We start from the raw sequence: 21,179 nt of genomic DNA, 5'->3' as shown, positions 1-21,179 counted from the left end.
TTTACATCAGGGTCCCCCATTTTCAATTCATAGTGACATTTATGACACTCAACATGCATGACATTTATGGCATAGGGACATACAGGTATATAGTACTGTACCGTTACATTTGTGACATATACGATATGCAAATATACAGTACTGTTACCCATAGATCCTAACATACATGGGAGGATACTGTACGTCATTAGGAGGGGGTGGGTGGGAGGAAAAAATACATAGTGGGTGAAGCTCTCATCGAACATAAACACAAACGTGTCCTTGTTTACATCCGTGAATAGATTATTTTCAAGTTAAGACCTCAGCTTCAAGCTTTGGCATGGAGCCGAATGTTATCCGGACTTCTGTTGGTGCAGATGTTATAGTCCTACCTGAGATGGCGCAGCTGGTGTGGAGGCAGGGGCCGAAAATAAATGCGAAATAGTAGTTTGCAGGCGGTTTTTGCAGAGCGCTCAGCATGTGCGACGCGACTGCTTTTTTTTTTTGTTGCAGCGGGGCTTGTAATGGTCTTTGACTGGGACCAACCATCGCGCAAACAGTGGATTGTCGAGCCAGTTCTCGTTAAATTGGCACTTTCCCATATTAACGAGTGCAAATGCTAAACTAAACTAAACGTAACGTTAGTGTTATCGCTTCGCCTTGCTAACGTTAGCTAGACTCCGTTGCTGAAATGGTTCCCCGGCCAACACATTACACAAGGAGTTGTGTTGGTTCCGCCCCATTCCGGTCTGCGTGATTCTACAACACGGTCAATGAAAAGTCAAACTTTATCTCCCGTTAACCGTTTTCCCCCAGATTTCATAATAAAACATAAGATGACATGGCATTTTATCTTTCCTTTCTATGGCATTTTTAAGACCTCTGAAAATGGATTTATGACATTTTAAGACAAACTAAGGCCTTAATTATTGATAAACAAATTTAAGACCTTTTAAGACTTTTTAAGGATCCGCAGACACCCTGAGACCAGAGAAAGACGTTCGTCTTGTTTACATCAGGGTCCCCCCCTGTTGTTGTCGGTATTAGCCTAATAATACCGACAACAAAATAGATGCCTCTAAAAATCATATACTATTAGGTAGCCTATATGAATTACATATAATAGCAGCCATAGCCTACATTATGCAACAGTAACTTGCGCATACCAGTGTATGCGACGGACCAGTGTATACCTTATATCATATCATATTCATATAATAGTTTACTCTGAGTCTATCAGCATACCAGCATGTAATACGTTCTGAGTGTGTATCTACCTCAACTCCTTATTAAATTTGCGCATAGATTGCAGAAATACGGGGACGTTTTGATTTATATTAAAAGGCTTTGACATTGTAAAACTAAATACGTGGAATTATGTAAGCATAATACAAGTCATATCACCCACACGATATATGCTCTGTGTCCAGAGCATGTATGCTTTTCATTCATTTAAGACACATTATTGCAAGGGTTTTGTAATACACATACACCCTGGTCTCATTGCAATGCGTTTTTTATTCTTTCTTATACAGTAGGAAGGGGAAGAACACTATATCGTGGGTGTTCATATGACTTGTATTCTGCTTACAGCTTCGAAATTCCACTTGTTTCGTTTAACGTAAAGCCGTTTAAATATAATCAAAACGTTCCCGTGTTTCTGCGGTCTGTGCGCAAAATAATAACAAGTTGAGTTACGCGGAGCGCAGTCAGTCAGTACACCCCGTATATTCCGATAGCGATAACGCTATATAAACCATGCTGCATTCATTCGGAGATAAAGACCTATTATTCCAAATGCTATTTATAGGGTTTTGACCATAATTACACTACTGTTGCTATTTTACAATGAACTATAATGAATTACGGTTCATACAGAACATGCCAGTGTTGAAACTAATGCACAGAAGCTTATTTCCTTGTTGTAATAATATATTCTACCAACGGGCGCCAGCTACGCATGGTCCGACCTGTGCTTAAATATACGCACAAAGTCAAGCACAAGTTCAAATTGATAAATCCCACACTTTGCTTAGAAATGATCGTACGCACGGGTTACGCACATATCTGTGCGTACGCCACGTTGATAAATGGGGGCCCTGGTCATTGTGAGAGAGGTAGAGCTTTACCTTTGCCAAGAGCCTCACCTGAAAAAAGGAGCCTTTTACTACAGACCCAATCTGTCTGTCAAATTTTAGATCACTGTCAAAGGTGACACCAAGGCTTTTTATAAATTTTCATTTTTTGGCATCGAGCATAGAGTGTGCAAATGTTCTATCTGATCATGTTGTAATGTCACTTTTAGCTGTAATGTCTTTGTATTTGTTGAGTAACTCTGTGTTGCTGCTGTTCTTCAAACCGGGTTAAATAAATATAAAAAATTATATATATTTAAATTTTAAACTCCTCAAAAAGAAATTGGAAACGTTATTTCGGTCGATTATTCCTCCCCTTTAATACCAATCGTTATTGTATTTTATATCATTGGAAAGCCTGATTAGTCACCTTTACAACAAGGTACAACTTGTAAGGAACATGCAATATTCTTCTATTGGTATTCACTCTCGTTTTGAGTTGCTTGGTGGATTGGATGATTGCACTCTCCCACAGTAATAAGAAAAAAAAACACATATTGGCCATTTTACACTTTATTCATTTTACACTGTCAGGGACCTGTGTGGAAGATCCATATGCAGTCACAACAGCTTGGCACCTCCTCCTCATGCTGGTCACCAGCCTGGTCACACACTGCTGTATGAGTCTCAACCAGGATTTGCTGCAAGTCAGCCAACATGGTTGCGTTGGTCACTCTGGCACGCCCAAGCTGATCCCACGTACAGCACGCCCAAGCTGATCCCACATACAGCACGCTCAAGCTGATCCAATCCACCAAGCAACTCAAAATGAGAGTGAATACCAACAGAAGAATATTGCAGGCTTTTTTGGCAAAGAAATTTGAGCCGCTGCCCACACGGTTAGCTGTGTTGCTCATTCCAGGAATGCATGCTCCTTACAAGTTGTACCTCATTGTAAAGGTGACTAATCAGGCTTTCCAACTATATAAAATACAATAACAATTGGTATTATTAAAGGGGAGGAATAATCGACCAAGATAACGTTTCCGAACCTTTTTTGAGGAGTTTATATAACCCAATGGTGACCCAGAGCAGAGTCAACTAATACAGATAGTTTTCTTTTTACCGTTCTCTCTCCATCTGGTGAAGCCTGTCGTTCTTGATGGCCTCGATGACCATGTTTGCGTGGGTGTCGTCCTGAAAGAGAACATTCAATAATTTCCAACAGGTTCAGTCAGTAGGGGAGTCACAAGAATAAGCGACAGGGAAGCAGCAAGGTTTGAACTCTGTGCTTTATGCAGGTCAGGCGATACAGACCACTAGCCTAGCTTAAAACTACAGCTAAGCTAGTGGTCCGTATCCGCTTCCAGTCATTTGTGCTAAGCTAGGCTAGCTTGCAGCTGGATAGCTTTCTACTGAACTCACAGAGAGGAGACTGGTACTGGTATCTATGTTCTCGTCTGACTCTGGAGAAGATGGTAAGATAATTTCCCATAATGTTGGCGTGTTCCTTTAAAAGAAGTGGTGGCCTAATGAACAGACTTTTTGTAAAGGAAGATAAATAGTCTGTGTGCATGTACAACTGTGTCCAGTCCACACCCTTCCCATTCACACACTCACATTAGGGGCGATGTACTTGTCCTCCTCGTCGATGCCCAGAGGGACACAGATGAGCTTGTGGAAGGCCTTCTTCATCCTCTCCTGGTCTCCGATGGCGTAGTAGCACAGGATGAGGTTGAAGCCCGTCTTGATGTTGGGGCTCTCGCTCATGATGTGCTCGAAGGACGTGATGGCGTCAGAGTACTGGCCCATGCGGATGAAGACCACGCCGATGTTATGCATGATCTTGATCCTCATCTCCTTGTGGGCGTTGGAGATCTGGTCCAGGGCCATGCGGTACAGCTTGACGGCCTTGGGGTAGTTCTTCTGCTTCAGGTAGATGTTGGCCATGTTGACTTTCAGTCTGCCTGAAGAGGCAAAGGGGACACATGGGGCATTAATTACATTCGATTAGATTAAAATGTATCGTCATCATACATCACAAGTACACAATTAAAAAGGTTTAGCATCCAACCAGAGTGCAAATGTCACAGTAAAGTGCAATAGTAATATACAATGTACAGGTGATTAAACTTGGTATAAAATATATAAATAATAAATTAGTACTACTGGGTGTATGAGTTATAATACCAATTTGTACAGTGATACAGGTATAAAGACAGTATGGTAGTAGTCATACTGGCCAGCAGCATAACTAGTAGAGTAGGTAAGGCATATGTACAGATATAGATCTAGTATCTACAGATATATAAAAGGATTATGTGCAGGTATATATATACGGACAGGTGGATAGATATACGGTGAGAATAAATATATATACGTGGTATATACAGCATTATTGTACATGCTATCATACAGAGTTATATGGGTTATATGCAGGTGAATAGGAAGATTATATGCAGACAGATATGGATATGTATATATGCTGTAAATATAAATATTAATTAACATAGGTCTTGTTATACAGTGAACTCCAGAAGTGTTTTGAGTGACACGTCGTTTGATGCTTTGACAGCTGTGCCGTTATTACTTCAATTACACAATAACTATGAGGTTAATTACAAACGGTCAGCTTCAGTCTTGTTCACCACATATGGATACAAAAAGAAATACCCTTAACACTAGCACAGCCGACAAGGGGTCAAATGACCCCTAGGCATTTTCAATAAATGTATCCTCGTCACTCGGTCGAGCTCCAGCTCTGTCACTCAATGACTTTTCCTAAAAGTACCCGTTTTATATGGCACGGTTTCTGAAATTTCCAAATGACTTCAGGAAAATGTAATTAGAACGTTATTCCATATGGAATATATATGTAGAAAGTCACAGCACTTTGCGAGCGTATAGTGTAGGGGTGGCCAACCCATGGCTCGCAAGCCGCATGTGGCTCTTTGCCCATCAATGTGTGGCTCTTCCATCAAAAATAAAATAAAAAATAATAATATTTTTTATCCATTATAATTTTTTTTTTTTTTTTTTTTTTTGTCACTCAAACCTGTGGTAAACCTCACTGTTTATCTTTCTCATATTTCTCATATAAGCTGTGGGGTCATCTGACCCCTTCCGGCGGGAATCAGTGACATTTTCTCCATGGCTGTTCTAGTGTTAAATTCACATCCAAAGTAGTATGGAACGAAAACACACAATCAGCATGCTCTTTGCAATATAGCTTAAGTTAAATTCAGATTCAGATTCAGATTCAGACAACTTTATTGATCCCGCGTGGGGCAATTCATATTTGCAGCTTCACCAACGAGCAACAAAGACAAACAAACAACAAAACATCTCAACGACAGCACGGCAAAAAAAAAGAGAAACACTCCATGTGATACACAATCCAGCAAAGTAAAAGTAAAAACAGACAACCAAGTGCAAAAGGCTACTTAAAATGACTACTGTCAGTGTTTAAAAGTCTGATAGCCGAGGGGACAAAAGATTTGGCGTAGCGGTTGGTCCTACTTGGTGGGACGTCATAACGGCGGCCAGAAGGCAACAGTGAAAACCGCTGAGACAGAGCATGGAGGGGTTGATTAGTGATGCTCGTCCCCTTCTTGACCACCTGGTCCGTCCAGAGAGAACATAGTTTCGGAGCACACTTTCACTATGTACTGTAGGCTGTTCCTATCTTTAATGGACAGGCCACTGAACCAGCAGATAAAAGAAAAAGTTAGGAGGCTTTCAATAAAAGAACTATAAAAAGTGCTTAGGATCTTCGCACTAACATTAAAAGAGTTCAGCTTTCTCAGCAGGTAGATCCTCTGCTGACCTTTTTTAACAATAGACTCTTTAACAATGTAATGAATTAGGGCGGCTACGTGGTGCAGTGGGCAAGGCGCTCACCACAAATACTGGAGACGCTGGGTTCGCCTGTTCGAGCCCAGCGCTCCACATTGCTTTCAGTTTAGCTGGTCGTCCGTACTAATATACACATTGGCAGTATTAGGGGGTGGGAAACTGATGGGTGGGGATCGGGCGTTGTGGACAGCGACTCCTACAGGTCGGTTGGTGCGCCTGCGCAGTAGAATCAGGAAGCGATGGGGGCGGCGCCCTTCCAAAGCACAGACCCCTGACGCTGAAAGATCGCGCCGCGCAGGTGAAAAGATGCGACTGCTGTTACCTCGAGTATCTATGTATGACTTAGTCCACATTGCAGCCGGCTTGTGGGAGGCAAGAAACAGCGTCCGTGACAGGGGAGGGTTGAATTTGATGATACGAAATTGGGATGGGAGAAAAATAGAAAATGGGAGAAAAAGTGGATAAAAAAAAAAACAATGTAATGAATTTGTTGGCATAGTACATTAAACACTTAAATATTATACTAAATGCTACTTTCTATAAACGTATCTTTAAATACAGTATTAAAGGAGGGATTACAAAATGAATACCTCTTCTACCTAATTTTTGCATTTAGTACATTTTAGTTTTGTATATTGTACATTTTGTATATTGTTTGGAGCACAATCTCAGGAGGGTCATACAGAACCAAGCATTTAACTAAAATAGCTTATGTGACAAATAAAACAAAACTTGAACTTGAAACTTGATCTTGGCTTGTGTGACTGGTTAAAGTGTTTTTTAAATGAGAACATAATTGTGATAGTGAATGCTATCACATGCTAAACTTACAGTAGCCATCTTCTCTCAGTCCCACCCACCTGCATTACTGAACATCTTGTTCTTCACGATGACCTGGTAGGTGTTCAGGGCCTCTGGGTACATTTCATTGTTAGCAAACTGGTTAGCAAGGTTGAAAAGTACCTGAGTAAAAAAGATAAACATGTACAGTATATTACAAAAAGATACAGTATATTACAAATGGATGCAGTATATTACAAAAAGATACAGTATATTACAAATGGATACAGTATATTACAAAAGGATACAGTATATTACAAGAAAAGACAGTATATTACAAAAAGATACAGTATATTATAACTGTAACAGTTTAATTTAATTTAATTTAATTAGTTTAATTTGTCTTGGTTAGCTAGAACAATCCACGTTCTAACAGGCTAACACACAGGGTACACAACAGAGAACATCTCACATACAAAGACCTATACAACATATAACTTATGTATACCCAAAAACATTTTCTAAATTGCACTTAACATATGTGCATATAGGTTGTGGTCTAAGTATGTCTACTCTGTTGTGCTGTAGTCTAGTAGACTGACGTTACTTACAGAGTAGGTGAGGTCCAGATTGATGTTATCTGCGTTGCCTGACTGTTCCCTCTGTCTCACCAGCGCTCTCTCCTTCTTCCCTGCCTCCTTTGCCTTCTCAAGAGCCTGTGATGACACACACACACACACACACACACACACACACACACACACACACACACACACACACACACACACACACACACACACACACACACACACACACACACACACACACACACACACACACACACACACACACACACACACACACACACACACACACACACACACACACACACACACACACACACACACACACACACACACACACACAAGCCTGTGATGACATGCACACACAAGAGCCTGTGATGACATGCATACACACAAGAGCCTGTGATGACATGCAAAACCACAAATGCGTCAAGTTACTTCCGCTCCATAAATAAATAGGTTTTACAGATTTTGCCAAATTACTAAGACCCTATTTACATCCAATATTGTATTTTTTTTTAATCAATCAAATGCTTAAAAAAAAAAAACTGTACTTTTGGATCCTAATGAATGTTAAATATCAAAGTGAATCTTAGATGTTCTGTTTCTATAGAGTCCAATGAGAGCAGAGAGTCTGACCAGCTGAGAGGCTCCCAAACTGTGAGCCATGCAGCTCTCCTCTATCAGGTCATTCACTTTCTTCTCCAGAATCTTGATCTTCTCCTCCGGCCTAAAAGGACACAGAGACATTAGAATCATAATATCCAACATCACCATTTTACTAGAAGACAAGATTCTTCTTCTTCAGGGGAAAGACACAAAAATTATCTTGAGAATAGTCTGGAGAAAGAGACTACTGTTTAATTTAAGACTGAGATAACAACTTACGTGTCCTCGTTCTTGGCCTCCAGAGGGGGTGCAGGTCCTTTAGACTGGCCCAGGGGGTCAAAGGCTGAACCTAAACATGGGCAGAGAGTTTTTAGACCATCTGAGCTGCAGAAGTTTCTTCCAGGGTCTTTTTACTTCTTACAAGTCAACTTTTAGGCGAATGAGAAGAAAATCCCATTGACGTCCATACTTTTTTAATACTGTCCAATACAATTCAATGTATTCTGTATTCATTGTGGAACTAACTTTACCATGGGAGGCTGCAGTTGGTGAAGCATATGAACGTAAACGACTGAAGTACTCCAACATAGCAGCCGAGGCAGAACAACGCGGCTGGCGTGCCCAGGTGCTTCCGGTTGAGGTTGGATCTAGAGGATTTGTTGCCATGTCCACAACCAAGCTTCTTAAGGGGATGGGAGTGCGAGGACAGGCGTTCCGACAAGCTGTCAAAACACTGTCAGAGGCTGCCAAACGAAGCAGCAGATGGATTAAGAGAAAGGACCCCAACTAGGCTGCAAAATGACCATCGAGGGGTAAAAGCAGAGGGGGGCACAGCTGGGACGCCAGGTGTTGCCGTTGAGCCCTTCGGAGGTGTCGTGGGCCTGTCAACGAAACACCAATGAAGGAGGGTGCCCACCTGAAGACCCCAGTGAAGCTTACCACTACCCCATTCAATAAAAAGTGCTGATTATCTAAGCCAAAGGGATTGTAATATCTAGTCATATAAGCTCAACCAATAGTCTGACTAGGTTCCAGATCATTAGGGGGCAACGTCAGCTGTCAATTATGATAAATAAATAAAAAAGTATACAAATTTGAAATAATTAGACATAAAAGGTTTCTGCAGGACACCAATGTTCTGCTTTGCAATGCTGATATTGACGACTTATTTTTTTTTATCCACTTTTTCTCCTTATTTTTCAATTTTTCTCCCATCCCAATTTCGTGTTTCCAATTCCCCCCTCCCCTGTCTTGAACGTTGCTCGACTATGCCCCCCACTGGTCGGTTGTAGGGAGGATAGAAGCCTTGCATCACGTGTCCCCTCCGGTACACGAGGAGGCAGCCTGTCACATCTTTTCACCTGCCAGCACGGACTCTCAGTGGCGAGGTGTAACGCATGGGAGGCTCACACTACCCCTGCTACTTCCTGTCTCTGCTGTGCAGGCGTCTCCCAACCGACCTGTAGGAGTCGCTGTCCACAGCGTCCAAATCCCCACCCATCGACTTCCACCCTCTAACTCTGCCAATGAGTTAGTATGACGGCTGGCCCAAGCCGGAGGCAATGCTGACACCCGGATTCGATACCGGAGTCTCTTGCATTGGTGACGAGCGCAATCTCCGCTGCGCCACCCAGCCGCGATATTGACGACTTCTGACAGATAATCCGTACTGACGCTGATGATTAATCATTACTCTTACCTACCTACACACTTCCCCTAAACTGTTAAACAACACTCACCTCTAGTCAGATTATGATGATTGATTGTTACTCTTACCTACCTACACACTTCCCCTAAAATCTGTTAAACAACACTCACCTCTAGTCAGATTATGATGATTGTTACTCTTACCTACCTACACACTTCCCCTAAACTCTGTTAAACAAGACTCACTGCTAGTCAGATTATGTTGATTGATTGTTATTCTTACCTAGTACCTACACACTTCCCCTAAACTCTTCTAAACAACACTCACCTCTGGTCAGATTATGTTGATTGATTGTTATTCTTACCTACCTACACACTTCCACTAAACTCTGCTGAACAACACTCTCCTCTGGTCAGATTATGGTGATTGATTGTTACTCTTACCTACCTAGAAACTTCTAAACAACACTCACCTCTGGTCAGGGATGAAGTGTATCCTGCTGCTCTGACTGCTGTCATTGGCCTGGCTGTTCCATCCTGACACACACAAAACAAAACAAAAAAATATAATACTTACTGATACCGATAGCCGAGCCTGCATGCTTCATTTTGCTACATGCTTTTATTTTCACAAAACAGAGTTGCCATATACTGTAACATTGTGAAGATATTGTTTCCAAAATAGTTGCACAATATTACCCACGCAGAGACTCAAATTAGATTATATTAGATTATATTTATTCGTCATTGCACAGGGTACAAGTACAGAGTACAACTAAATTAAGTTTGTATCCAACCAGAGGGCAAAGGGGCAGTAAAGTGCATTGTAGTGTACTGTAGTGTAAATGTATAACTTCTGTATATATATATATGAAAAACTATGGAGTAAATATACTAAGCTAATGTATGTATACAATTATTATATACAGTGGTACGAGTATGAACACACTATGGTTCATATAACCAATCTAGCCAGTGTTACAAATATATATACATATATTATATATACAGATATAGATATATATATACAGTGTGTACAATGTTATTATACAGTGTTATATGGATAACATAAATGCACACATACAGGAACAATCTGTGGTTGCAGATAAAGATGAGGTATAAATAACGTTTGAGGCTGTAATGATGTTAATAGATAATGATGTAATGATGTTGTATCATGTCGGTCAGGGAAAGATAAAAAAGAAAAGGGATGTAGCTTTGAATCATAACCTCCATAATCATACAGGACGCTCTCACCTGCACAGCTCCAGTCATGGGTCGACCCAGTGAAGAGGCCAGAGGCACCCTGGCCTGGAAGATACAACAGATGTATTGATCATTTTCACTAATGTTGTGAAACGGACAACCAGTTGTGGGGGAAAAAACATGTTCATCAAAATTCAACAAAATAAAAAAATATCTATTAGTAAACTTTTTCAATCCGTTGATTCATCAATTTAGTCTTTCTTCAAACATATCCAAGTTTGAGACACTTGAGCTCATAAACTATAGAAGCGCAGAGTCTTTGTTTAATATTGCCGTTAACACTGCACTCCCTGCTAAATCTGTTCTCTATCTCAGTGGTTCCCAAAGTCGGGGTGGGTCGCCAGATGATTTTTTTTTTTAAAGTACAATTTTTTATTTTTTTTTGTCAGGCCACTGAACTTAGAAGCAGGCCAGGGCAGTGTTTCTAGTTGCAGCAGCGCAATAGTTAGATAACCTATGTGGGGAACAACCAGGAGATCACTGCAACTCACACAAGTTGAAGAACTATCTCTCTCTCTCTCTCTCTTGCTCTCACACACACACACACACAAAAGGAGCCGCATGTGATTGGTGGAGGCGGGACCCTTACAAAAAACTGTTGTTGCTAATCATTGACACATATATGCCATCACACACACTGGCATTTAAAGGGTTAGAATTATAAAATTAATATGTGGTGTTATGATCGGGGCTGAAGTTGAATAAAAGATTGTATTATTTTGTATTATTTTCAATCTGACATTACAAAAAAACTGAAAATCCATCAAAATCAGTGTTGTTGCTAATCATACATATGCTAGCCTGTTTTTTAACAATAATTTGTGATGCCATCACAAACACTGGCATTTAAAGGGTACAAATAAAAAAAATCCTGCACCAGAATGCAGGAAATGAAGTCTTTGTAACAAGAAATGTCCTGGTGGGGGACCCCCAGACCCCCTGCTTAAAAAGTGGCCTGACTGGGGCTATATTTTGCACTATATTTCCTGGCCTGAATGATTTCCCCAGTCCGGCCCTGGTTAAAAGCCTCCAATGCTTATTAGTGTGTGTGCGTTTGAACGTGTGCATGTTTCAACCATACATTTCCATTTATTAAAAAAAATTTTTTTTACCTCCTATAATAGTGGGGGTCGCGGCTCTCTGACCCCGTTATTTTTGGGTCGCGGCCTGAAAAGTTTGGGAACCCCTGCTCTATCTGATTGTTTTTAGATCACACATAGAATACAAACATACAACCATATTGATTGAATCTCTCCTGACACGTTTCAAATGAGTTCGCGTCACACTTTCTCAGCCTTGGCTTGTTCTGTCTCAGAGAATGGTGCCTGACTCTCTAAATACATGCATTACATTTACATTCACATTTTGTCATTTAGCTCAGGGGTTCCCAAACTTTTCAGGCCGCGACCCAAAAATAACGGGGTCAGAGAGCCGTACAACTCTATCAGCTGAGTAACAATGTTCATCAAAGTGTTGGTTAGTATATTAGGACAAGTGCATGACAGTAAGGTTAGTTAGGGTTAGATATATATTTTATATCATTATGCATTAATGATCAACCAAAGATTCACACCTTCTACCAAAAAGTCATACCCTCTACCAAAGATGAATACCCTCTACCAAAGATCCATACCCTCTACCAAAGATCCATACCCCAAAGATCCATACCCTCTACCAAAGGTCTTCTGTTTTGTTACAACTAGTAGTTTCAAGAAGCTCTTCTGTTCCATGACCTTTTAATAAAACAGTACCATGATGAAGGTAAAACAGTGCATCCTGGGCTAAGTTCCATGGCAACTAGGCATCTCGCGAGTCGTGTATCATTGCAGGTATGTTACCTAGCGATTTCAGTGATTGACATTTTCAAAGGTTTGACCATAGTTAAAGGTGGAGGAGCCGGAAAAAAAGTTTTTTTGAGCAGCCCTCAATCCAATGTTAGGTCCCTAGATTGGCCATCAGTCATCAAAACGTTGAGAACCCCTGGTTTACATCAAAAGCAACACTTTTCTTGATCTTACTCCAAAAGAAGTCCCTATAGGCCGACCTCCGACAGCAGTGCCAGGAAACTTGGCAGTCATCTGAAAAAAGAAAAGACTGATGTTAAATTGAAAAGCGAACACAAACCTGAGTGTTTACTCTTTCTCTCTCACTGTTTCAAAACAAAAACAACTCCTTGAATAGGTCAGTTTACTAGCTTGCTACTTACTGGAGGTCTTCTTCCATGACTTGTCCTCACTGCTTGCTGGAAACCAGCATCATTGTCAAGCTCCTGTAAAATATAAAAATGTGTTAATTAAACTAAAGGAAAAACCTGTAAGGCAACCATAAAGAGCAAATAAAAGCATGAGTGAAGTGTGAACTGTGTGAAGTCAGCTGGTTAAATTAGCTAACGTTATATAAACGTAACGTTAGCCTGGCCATAACCTGATTCAAGACAAATACAAATTATGCTTTACGTTAGCTTATTTCACAAAAAGTGTATGACGAGTTTTAGCACCTCAAAGGCGCTAAAAACAAGATTACAAACATCACAAAACAAACTGGTCAGACTTCCACTTGACCTTACCCCTAGAACCCACCTCACCCCTGACCACTTTGACAACCTAGGATGGCTTAGAGTAGACGACAGAGTACAGCAACTTGCAATGGGCCTGGTCTACAAGATACACTATACGACTAAGGTACCCATGTACATGTTGAAATACTTCCCAAAGGTCAGTGAATACCACGACCAGAACACCAGAGGAAACTCAACAAATCATGTTAAACCCAGATTCGGCTCAAACAAGGGACTAAACACGTTTCGCAATTATGCCACATCAATGTGGAACGCCCTACCGAAAGCTGTAAAGGAATGTGAATCACTACCCACATTCAAAACCGCTCTTAAAGAGCACCGACGGGAGGCTGCAATTCGAAACTGGCCACCGTAAATGTCCAAACCCCCCACCCCCTCCTAATAGACCGTCTCCTCCCCACCGTATGTATATTTCTCTCCCACCCACCCACCCCCTCCTAATGTGGTCTCCTCCCAAATCGTATGTATATATTCTCTCCCCACTGTATGTATATTTCTCTCCCACCCACCCACCCCCTCCTAATGTAGTCTCCTCCCCACTGTATGTATATATTCTCTCCCCACCGTATGTATATTTCTCTCCCACCCACCCACCCCCTCCTAATGTACAGTCTCCTCCCCACTGTATGTATATATTCTCTCCCCACCGTATGTATATTTCTCTCCCAGTCCCACCCAGCCCCTCCTAATGTACAGTCCCCTCCCCATCATATGTATATTCTCTGTCAGGATCTATGGGTAACAGTACTGTATATTTGCATATCGTATATGTCACAAATGTAACAGTACTATATACCTGTGTTACGAAGGATCAGATTAAACCGAATATATATATTTATTACTTGAGATATATTGTATAGTATTTATATATCGTCTGATATCCCTTGTATATTCTTTGTACATATACACGGAATATCCCTTTACCTAGTACAGACCATAATATTTCGTTCTCCTATTGGACAGCGATCCCCTAGGCGTCACGGCCATACCCCCAATGTCTAGTTCAAAGTCACCGCCAAAGACATGCCTGGACATGACCGGCTCTGCGCAAGAATACGAGACAGAAATGAGGCTGGTACTAGATTGTTCACCTAACGTATAAATACGGCGCAGGTGAATACAGCAGTATGTTAACCAATAAGTTGAAGCCTCACACCACGATACAACGTGCTGTGAAGTGGGCCCTTTTTGCCCCAAAATAGAGCCTTGAGACCGCGTGCGAATTGATAGCTGAAGTGTCAGAGTTTAACGCTGTATCGTCGAGTTCGACCTATTCTATTATTTAAGTAATAGTCTATTATGTATAGTGTATCGTGCGGCTACCGTTCTACAGTGACCAGCATTACCAACGCTTCCTCGTACCGAGCTAGTGTGCTTATCCAGGCTGGGCGGCTTAACCTGGTGCCGTCATCCGAGGAGCCCTAGACGAGAACCGTGTGGATATGTACACTGGATAACTTACACCGGCGACTACAGAGCCCTTTTCGGCTGGATTATATTTGCTTTGGTCCTGTAGCTGATGGAGCGGAGAATAGTCTACACCCACAATTGTGTGGGATTTACCCTGTGAGGAGCAACGTCGAGCCCGCCTCTAGGACGCCTGAGGCTGGCTAGCTTTCTTCCATGCGGCACTGCATACCGGAGAATAGCTGTTGTTCGTCTGCGGATCAAGAGATTATTGCACTGTCTCCTGTACCTGGAGTCTCCTTATTCCTCGTTGACCCAGACTTTCGCTACCGACAAATCCTCTCCCCTGCTGGCCTACAACCGGAGGGACCCTATTAGTATCTCCAGCTGCCCTACTAGTGTACCATATATATAATTCTTATGATACAGGTGGTATTAATTATCTCCTGCGTAATATGCTCATGGACTTACGCTCTTGACCTATTCATGCACATTCTTCGCCTTACAAGCGCAATTCTCAATCTTGATAAGTAAAGTAATGTAAGATAATCTTCGTGCTGCTAATAAATATTCTTCTAAACGAGTATTTGTGTGAAACCGTGTTATTGTGGATGTGTTCATCTCATATACCTGTGTACTGTATGGCCAGTAGTAATGTACATAAGTCAGTAGTGGTTTAATGATACCATACTTATTCAATACAGTCAGGGAATTGTACCCCTCAGTTACAACCTGTATGTCATGTATGTCCCTATGCCATAAATGTCATGATGTGTCATGTATGTTGTGTATGTCATAAATGTCACTATGAATTGAAAATGGGGGACCCTGATGTAAACAAGACAAACGTCTTTCTCTGGTCTGCATCTGCAATTGTGTGTATTGAGCCGAACCAGATTCTCAAACATAAACATAAAGACGGACAACACGCTCATCACAGACAAGCTGGATGTAGCCAATTACTTAAACATCTTCTTCACAAACATAGCCACAACACACTGGTAAACAAACTACCCTCCCACTCAGGGCATTATGGGGTAGAACACATAGTAGCATACTACACCATACTACGCACCACCCCAACTCTGGACTCATTTAAAAAACTGCTCAAAACCCACCTTTTCAACCTGGCCTTCAACCCCTAACCTTCTCACTTTATATGTTATGTGTTGTGTCTGTCCACTATGTTTGTTGACTTGTTATCTCCCCCCCCCCCCCTTATGTAAAGCGACCTTGGGTCCTCTGAAAGGCGCTATATAAAACGAAGTATTATTACAAAAACCTAGGGTTCCACAAAGACGACTTCAAACTTGAAATGGTAACAACCGATGAGGTACTCAAAAAATTGAGCGCCCTCCTACCTAACAAGGCCACTGGCCATGACAACATCCCCTCCAAATTCCTCAGAGACGCAGCAGCCGCCATCACACCAGTCATCACTCACATAATAAACCTCTCTATAAAACAGGGACACGTCCCCAAGGACTTCAAAATTGCGAGAGTGACCCCTCTGCACAAAAAGGGCAGCAAATTAGACCCAGGCGAATTCCAATCTGGCTTCAGAACGTCCCACTCCACTGACACATGCCTCCTCTATTTGAACGACCACATCAAACAAGAGGTGGACGCGGGAAAATACTGCGGCATGGTCATGCTGGACCTACAAAAGGCCTTCGACACTGTCAATCACTCCATTCTGATTGACAAGCTAAAAGCAATTGGTTTTGATAGCTTATCAGTGAGCTGGATGCAATCCTACCTGGAGGGGAGAGAACAGATGGTAGAGGTAAACGGTACTCTATCCCCCCCCCCTCACAGTGAGCTGTGGTGTTCCGCTACTCTTCCTAATTTATGCAAATGACATGTCGTCAGCCTGTGACTGCAACTTGTTCCTGTTTGCGGACGACTCAGCCCTGCTGGTCTCTGACAAGAACAAGTTGCAGGTTGAAAAAACCCTCAGCTCGGAACTAGGCAAAATCTGCATATGGCTCGCTGATAACAAACTATCATTACACATGGGCAAAACAGAGTCCATTCTCTTCGGTTCAAATAACAAACTCAGCAAGACCGACGGCTTCTCAGTTGCAGTGGGTGACAATATTGTCACAAGGAAAGACGAAATTACCTACCTGGGTTCCATCCTAGAGGCAAATCTTTCCTGTGACAAAATGGCATCCAATGTAATAAAAAAAAGTCAACCAACGAACTAGATTCTTGTACCGGATCTCCTCTCTGGTAAACAAGAATACCCTGAAGACTCTGGCAGGAGCACTCATTCAAGGGTACTACGACTATGCGTGCACCTCATGGTACCAAAGCACCTCAAAGGCGCTTAAAACAAAATTACAAACATCACAAAACAAACTGGTCAGACTACTACTTGACCTTACCCCCAGAACCCACCTCACCCCTGCCCACTTTGACAACCTAGGATGGCTTAGAGTAGACGACAGAGTACAGCAACTTGCAATGGGCCTGGTCTACAAGATACACTATACGACTAAGGTACCCATGTACATGTCAAAATACTTCCCAAAGGTCAGTGAATACCACAACCAGAGGAAGCTCAACAAATCATGTTAAACCCAGATTCGGCTCAAACAAGGGACTAAATACATTTCGCAATTATGCCACATCAATGTGGAACGCCCTACCTAAAGCTGTAAAGGAATGTGAATCCCTACCCACATTCAAAACCGCTCTTAAAGAGCACCTACGGGAGGCTGCAATTCGAAACTGGCCACCGTAAATGCCCAAAACCCCCACCACCTCCTAATAGACAGTCTCCTCCCCACCGCATGTATATATTCCCTCCCCGCCGTATGTATATCTCTCTCCCACCCACCCCCTCCTAATGTACAGTCCCCTCCCCATCATATGTGTATATACTCTGTCAGGATCTAGGGGTAACAGTACTGTATATTTGAATACCGTTTATGTCACAAATGTATCAGTACTAAATACCTATATGTCCCTATGCCATAAATGTCATGTATGTTGTGTATGTCATAAATGTCTATATGAATTGAAAATGGGGGACCCTGATGGAAACAAGACAAACGTCTTTCTCAGGTCTGCATCCCCTTAACAATTGTGTGTATTGAGCCGTACTGTATTGTACCCATTCTGCAATCTGTTAAATAAAGTTTTCATTCACGAACTTTAGCAAACGTTGGCTAACGTCATTCTGGTTGAACCAAAAGCTAAACTTGACATGTTGCGATCATTGGCTAACGCTTCAGCTAAAACAACGGATCATTAATTTACCTCAGAATCAAATGTTGGATTAAAGTCGTTGTAGCCCGAATAAATATCATCATCATCCTCAGCAAGCAGGTGCACATTCTCCATGTTTGATTTCTCACTCATTAAAGTCACTTATACAGAACACGTCCTTCATGTCCCTCCCAGCTAGCCGACGTTAGCGCTGCTGGTGTTTGTTGTCACTAGACTTTTGTTTCAGTCCCACAAGGCAACGCAGCATGGGCGGAATAAATCGTTTCCAGACTTCTGGTTGGTTAAATCATTGTCAATCATTACATTTCGCTAATGTAATTGGTCTAAAGGGGATTTTTGTTCGTTGCTAAGATACAGAAAGAAGCTGCTGTCTGCTGTTGCTCACCCCGCTGTCTTTAATTAATTTACAACCAACTAGTAACGTCACATCTACCACCACACCGTCCTAGTTATTTGACACAGCCACCTTATAATCACAGACGTTATATCCACGGGCCGCAATTTCATAACAATGTTACTAACGCTGATACTATGGGTGATTTGACGAACTCTGTTCTCGTTCTTTTTGTCCCTGTCGGGGTGCTGTAGGGAGTAAGGGGCGGTGGCGTGATTTTTAAACGTAGCCTATGTGTGCGCAGACGCTCTCTGATTGGCTAGCCGCGTACAGCGAAGACCCTCTCTGATTGGTTTAGCGCCGAAGGGTCTCTTCCGCCTAAAGGCCTCTGCATGCTACAGCAAATTCAAAGCAACTTCGACACAACATCGACAAAGCAACGGTGTTGCAGACACTCTACCTTTATGCTTCTGCAAAATCAACGCGCAGCCTATGTAACATTGTACCCCGTATGTAGCTAGGTTCCCTAGATAGATGACGCTTCCCTTCTCAACCAACCCATTGATAAAAGCAGAAAAATAAGCATAATTTTTACTTCCGGGCGGGGGGTTTCAAAATAAAAGAGCGAGTCTAAAAGCACCGTAAATACGTTTATTTTTTACAATATCTAACGTTACACGAACCTAATCTAATCTAAAGTTAGTTTAGGTTCGTGTTAACTTTGGATAATGTACAAAATAAACGTATTTCCGGTGATTTTAGACGTCGCTCTTTTATTTTGAAAACCCCCGACCGGAAGTGTTATAGTGTCTGTTGCTAGCAGCTTAACTTTCTGTGCTTTTCGAGCTAACGTTACCGTAACATCATTAGTTTCCAATGGATTGATTGATTGATTGATTGATTGATTGATTGAAAACTTTATTAACAGATTGCAGAATGGGTACAATACAGTACAGCTCAATACACACAATTGTTAAGGGGATGCAGACCAGAGAAAGACTTTCGTCTTGTTTACATCAGGGTCCCCCATTTTCAATTCATCAGGGAGAGGACCTCGGCTCACATGCAGCTCAAACTACCTATTGGAATAAATTACTTGATTGATGTTTAACTTGTCCCTGTGTGTGTCCAGTCATTTCGACTAGCAAACGTTGTATTTAACGTTACCTCAGGACGGATACCATTGTATTTACTTGGTTAGCTAAGTAGCTAATGTGGATAGCATTTTGAATAGACCCAATGCTAGCTGGCTGGCTACAGCTTTATTTACTAAATTATGGAGGCTTTTTAATCGTCAAGGTAAGAGAGGATTTGTCATGATCAACTGAAGGCGTATGCTATGGAACAATATGTGCCTGGGTTTTCAGAAAAAGGCGAGCTATGTGACGCTGATTATTTAGCGTCAACGCTGGCTTCAACAATGGAGGATATTATTCTCTGCGGGACTAATATTATTCTATGACAGCCCCGCCCCCATTCGCTAACCAACCAATCACTGCTACGCAATATCAACGCAACGGTTGTTCAGATTAGATTCTGGGGACATGTACGCAACGTCCAAGCAACACAGTCTACAAGACCCTCTAAAACAACCGCGCTGAAATCGCGCCGATGTTGTGTTGCAGTTGCTTTGAAGTTGCTGTAGCATGTAGAGGCCTTAACCCTCCCTAACCCTAACACTAAAGGCCTCTGCATGCTACAGCAAATTCAAAGCAACTTCAACACAACATCGGCGCGATTTCAGCGCGCTTGTTGCAGACAGTCTTGTAGACTGTGTTGCTTGGGCGTTGCGTACCTGTGTCCAAAATCTAATCTAAAGACCCGTTGCGTTGGTATTGCGTAGCAGTGATTGGTTGGTAGTGAATGGGGGCGGGGCTGTCTGTCACTTCTAGTGTTCCTGGCTCGAGACCAAAAGAAAACTTTCTGACAGGAGCTCGAGACCAAAAGAAAACTTTCTGACAGGAGCTCGATAGCTAGTGTATTGTTTCATTACACTTGTTTAATTGTTTGTTTAAAATGAATCAAATGCAGGAACGTATTGCAGAGGAGGTCCGAAAGTACCAACATTTATATAATAGCGGGTCTAAAGACTACAAGGATAGCATTATGACGATGAATTCGTGGAAGGAGATTGGGGAAACAATGGGGATGGACTGGGTTGATGTGGCGATATAACTATATTACACTATATACAAGAACACAAGCGAAAACAAACATAAACAGGGCTATTATTATACTAACGATGTATGGTTGAGAAGGGAAATCCGTTTGTAATTGCTAGAGTGCGCACCTTCGGCTGCCCAAAGTATTCAGGCGGGCTGGGCGAGCTCGAGCCGCACAACCGGGGTACATTTTGTTGCATCATAGGCTGCGCGTTGATTTTGCAGAAGCATAAAGGTAATGTGTCTGCAACACCGTTGCTTTGTCGATGTTGTGTTGCAGTTGCTTTGAAGTTTCTGTAGCATGCAGAGGCCTAACGCTACCCTTAACCCTAACCTTAATGATTGATTCCTTGTTATACTACCAGATCAGATATAACAAATTGGCGACGAGGACGACGGAACTGCGCGGCATCCTTGGTCGAAAGAAAAGTTGGACTTTGGAAACTAAGTGGAGGACATTTGGTTGCCATTAGCAACGGAGCTAATACGTGTACCCTGAGCGGCTAACGGAGCTATGTGGCGGACTGGTAACGTTGATGTGTGTGTGAATGTCGGATCTAGACACAGCCAGTGATAACAACAGTACGGACAAACAAGAAGTGCATGTCGTAACAAGAACAATGGCTGGAATATTGGGGAGTATCGGCCCCTTTGATGAGAGCGTGG

At 42.1% G+C, this 21,179-nt stretch overlaps 1 protein-coding gene across 1 annotated transcript in view; it reads right to left on the bottom strand.

Annotated features, from left to right (window-relative positions):
* Positions 1-18,220, bottom strand: part of LOC311228996 (intraflagellar transport protein 88 homolog) — a 104,325-nt gene extending 86,105 nt beyond the window's left edge. The window contains exons 1-11 of the mRNA XM_084314983.1: positions 18,048-18,220; positions 13,002-13,064; positions 12,814-12,873; positions 10,787-10,840; positions 10,003-10,066; positions 8,162-8,231; positions 7,913-8,003; positions 7,301-7,405; positions 6,770-6,872; positions 3,675-4,021; positions 3,181-3,251 (exon numbers count right to left, since the gene is read on the bottom strand). Coding sequence (XP_084171109.1) covers positions 3,181-3,251; positions 3,675-4,021; positions 6,770-6,872; positions 7,301-7,405; positions 7,913-8,003; positions 8,162-8,231; positions 10,003-10,066; positions 10,787-10,840; positions 12,814-12,873; positions 13,002-13,064; positions 18,048-18,149 — 1,130 coding nt within the window. The 5' untranslated portion in view covers positions 18,150-18,220. The remainder of the gene's footprint in view (positions 1-3,180; positions 3,252-3,674; positions 4,022-6,769; positions 6,873-7,300; positions 7,406-7,912; positions 8,004-8,161; positions 8,232-10,002; positions 10,067-10,786; positions 10,841-12,813; positions 12,874-13,001; positions 13,065-18,047) is intronic.
* Positions 18,221-21,179: the final 2,959 nt, after the last annotated feature.

This window comes from Notolepis coatsorum (assembly GCF_963971535.1).
Source record: "Notolepis coatsorum genome assembly, chromosome: 5".
Lineage (NCBI taxonomy): Eukaryota > Metazoa > Chordata > Actinopteri > Aulopiformes > Paralepididae > Notolepis > Notolepis coatsorum.
This window is presented reverse-complemented; position numbering and strand designations above follow the sequence as displayed.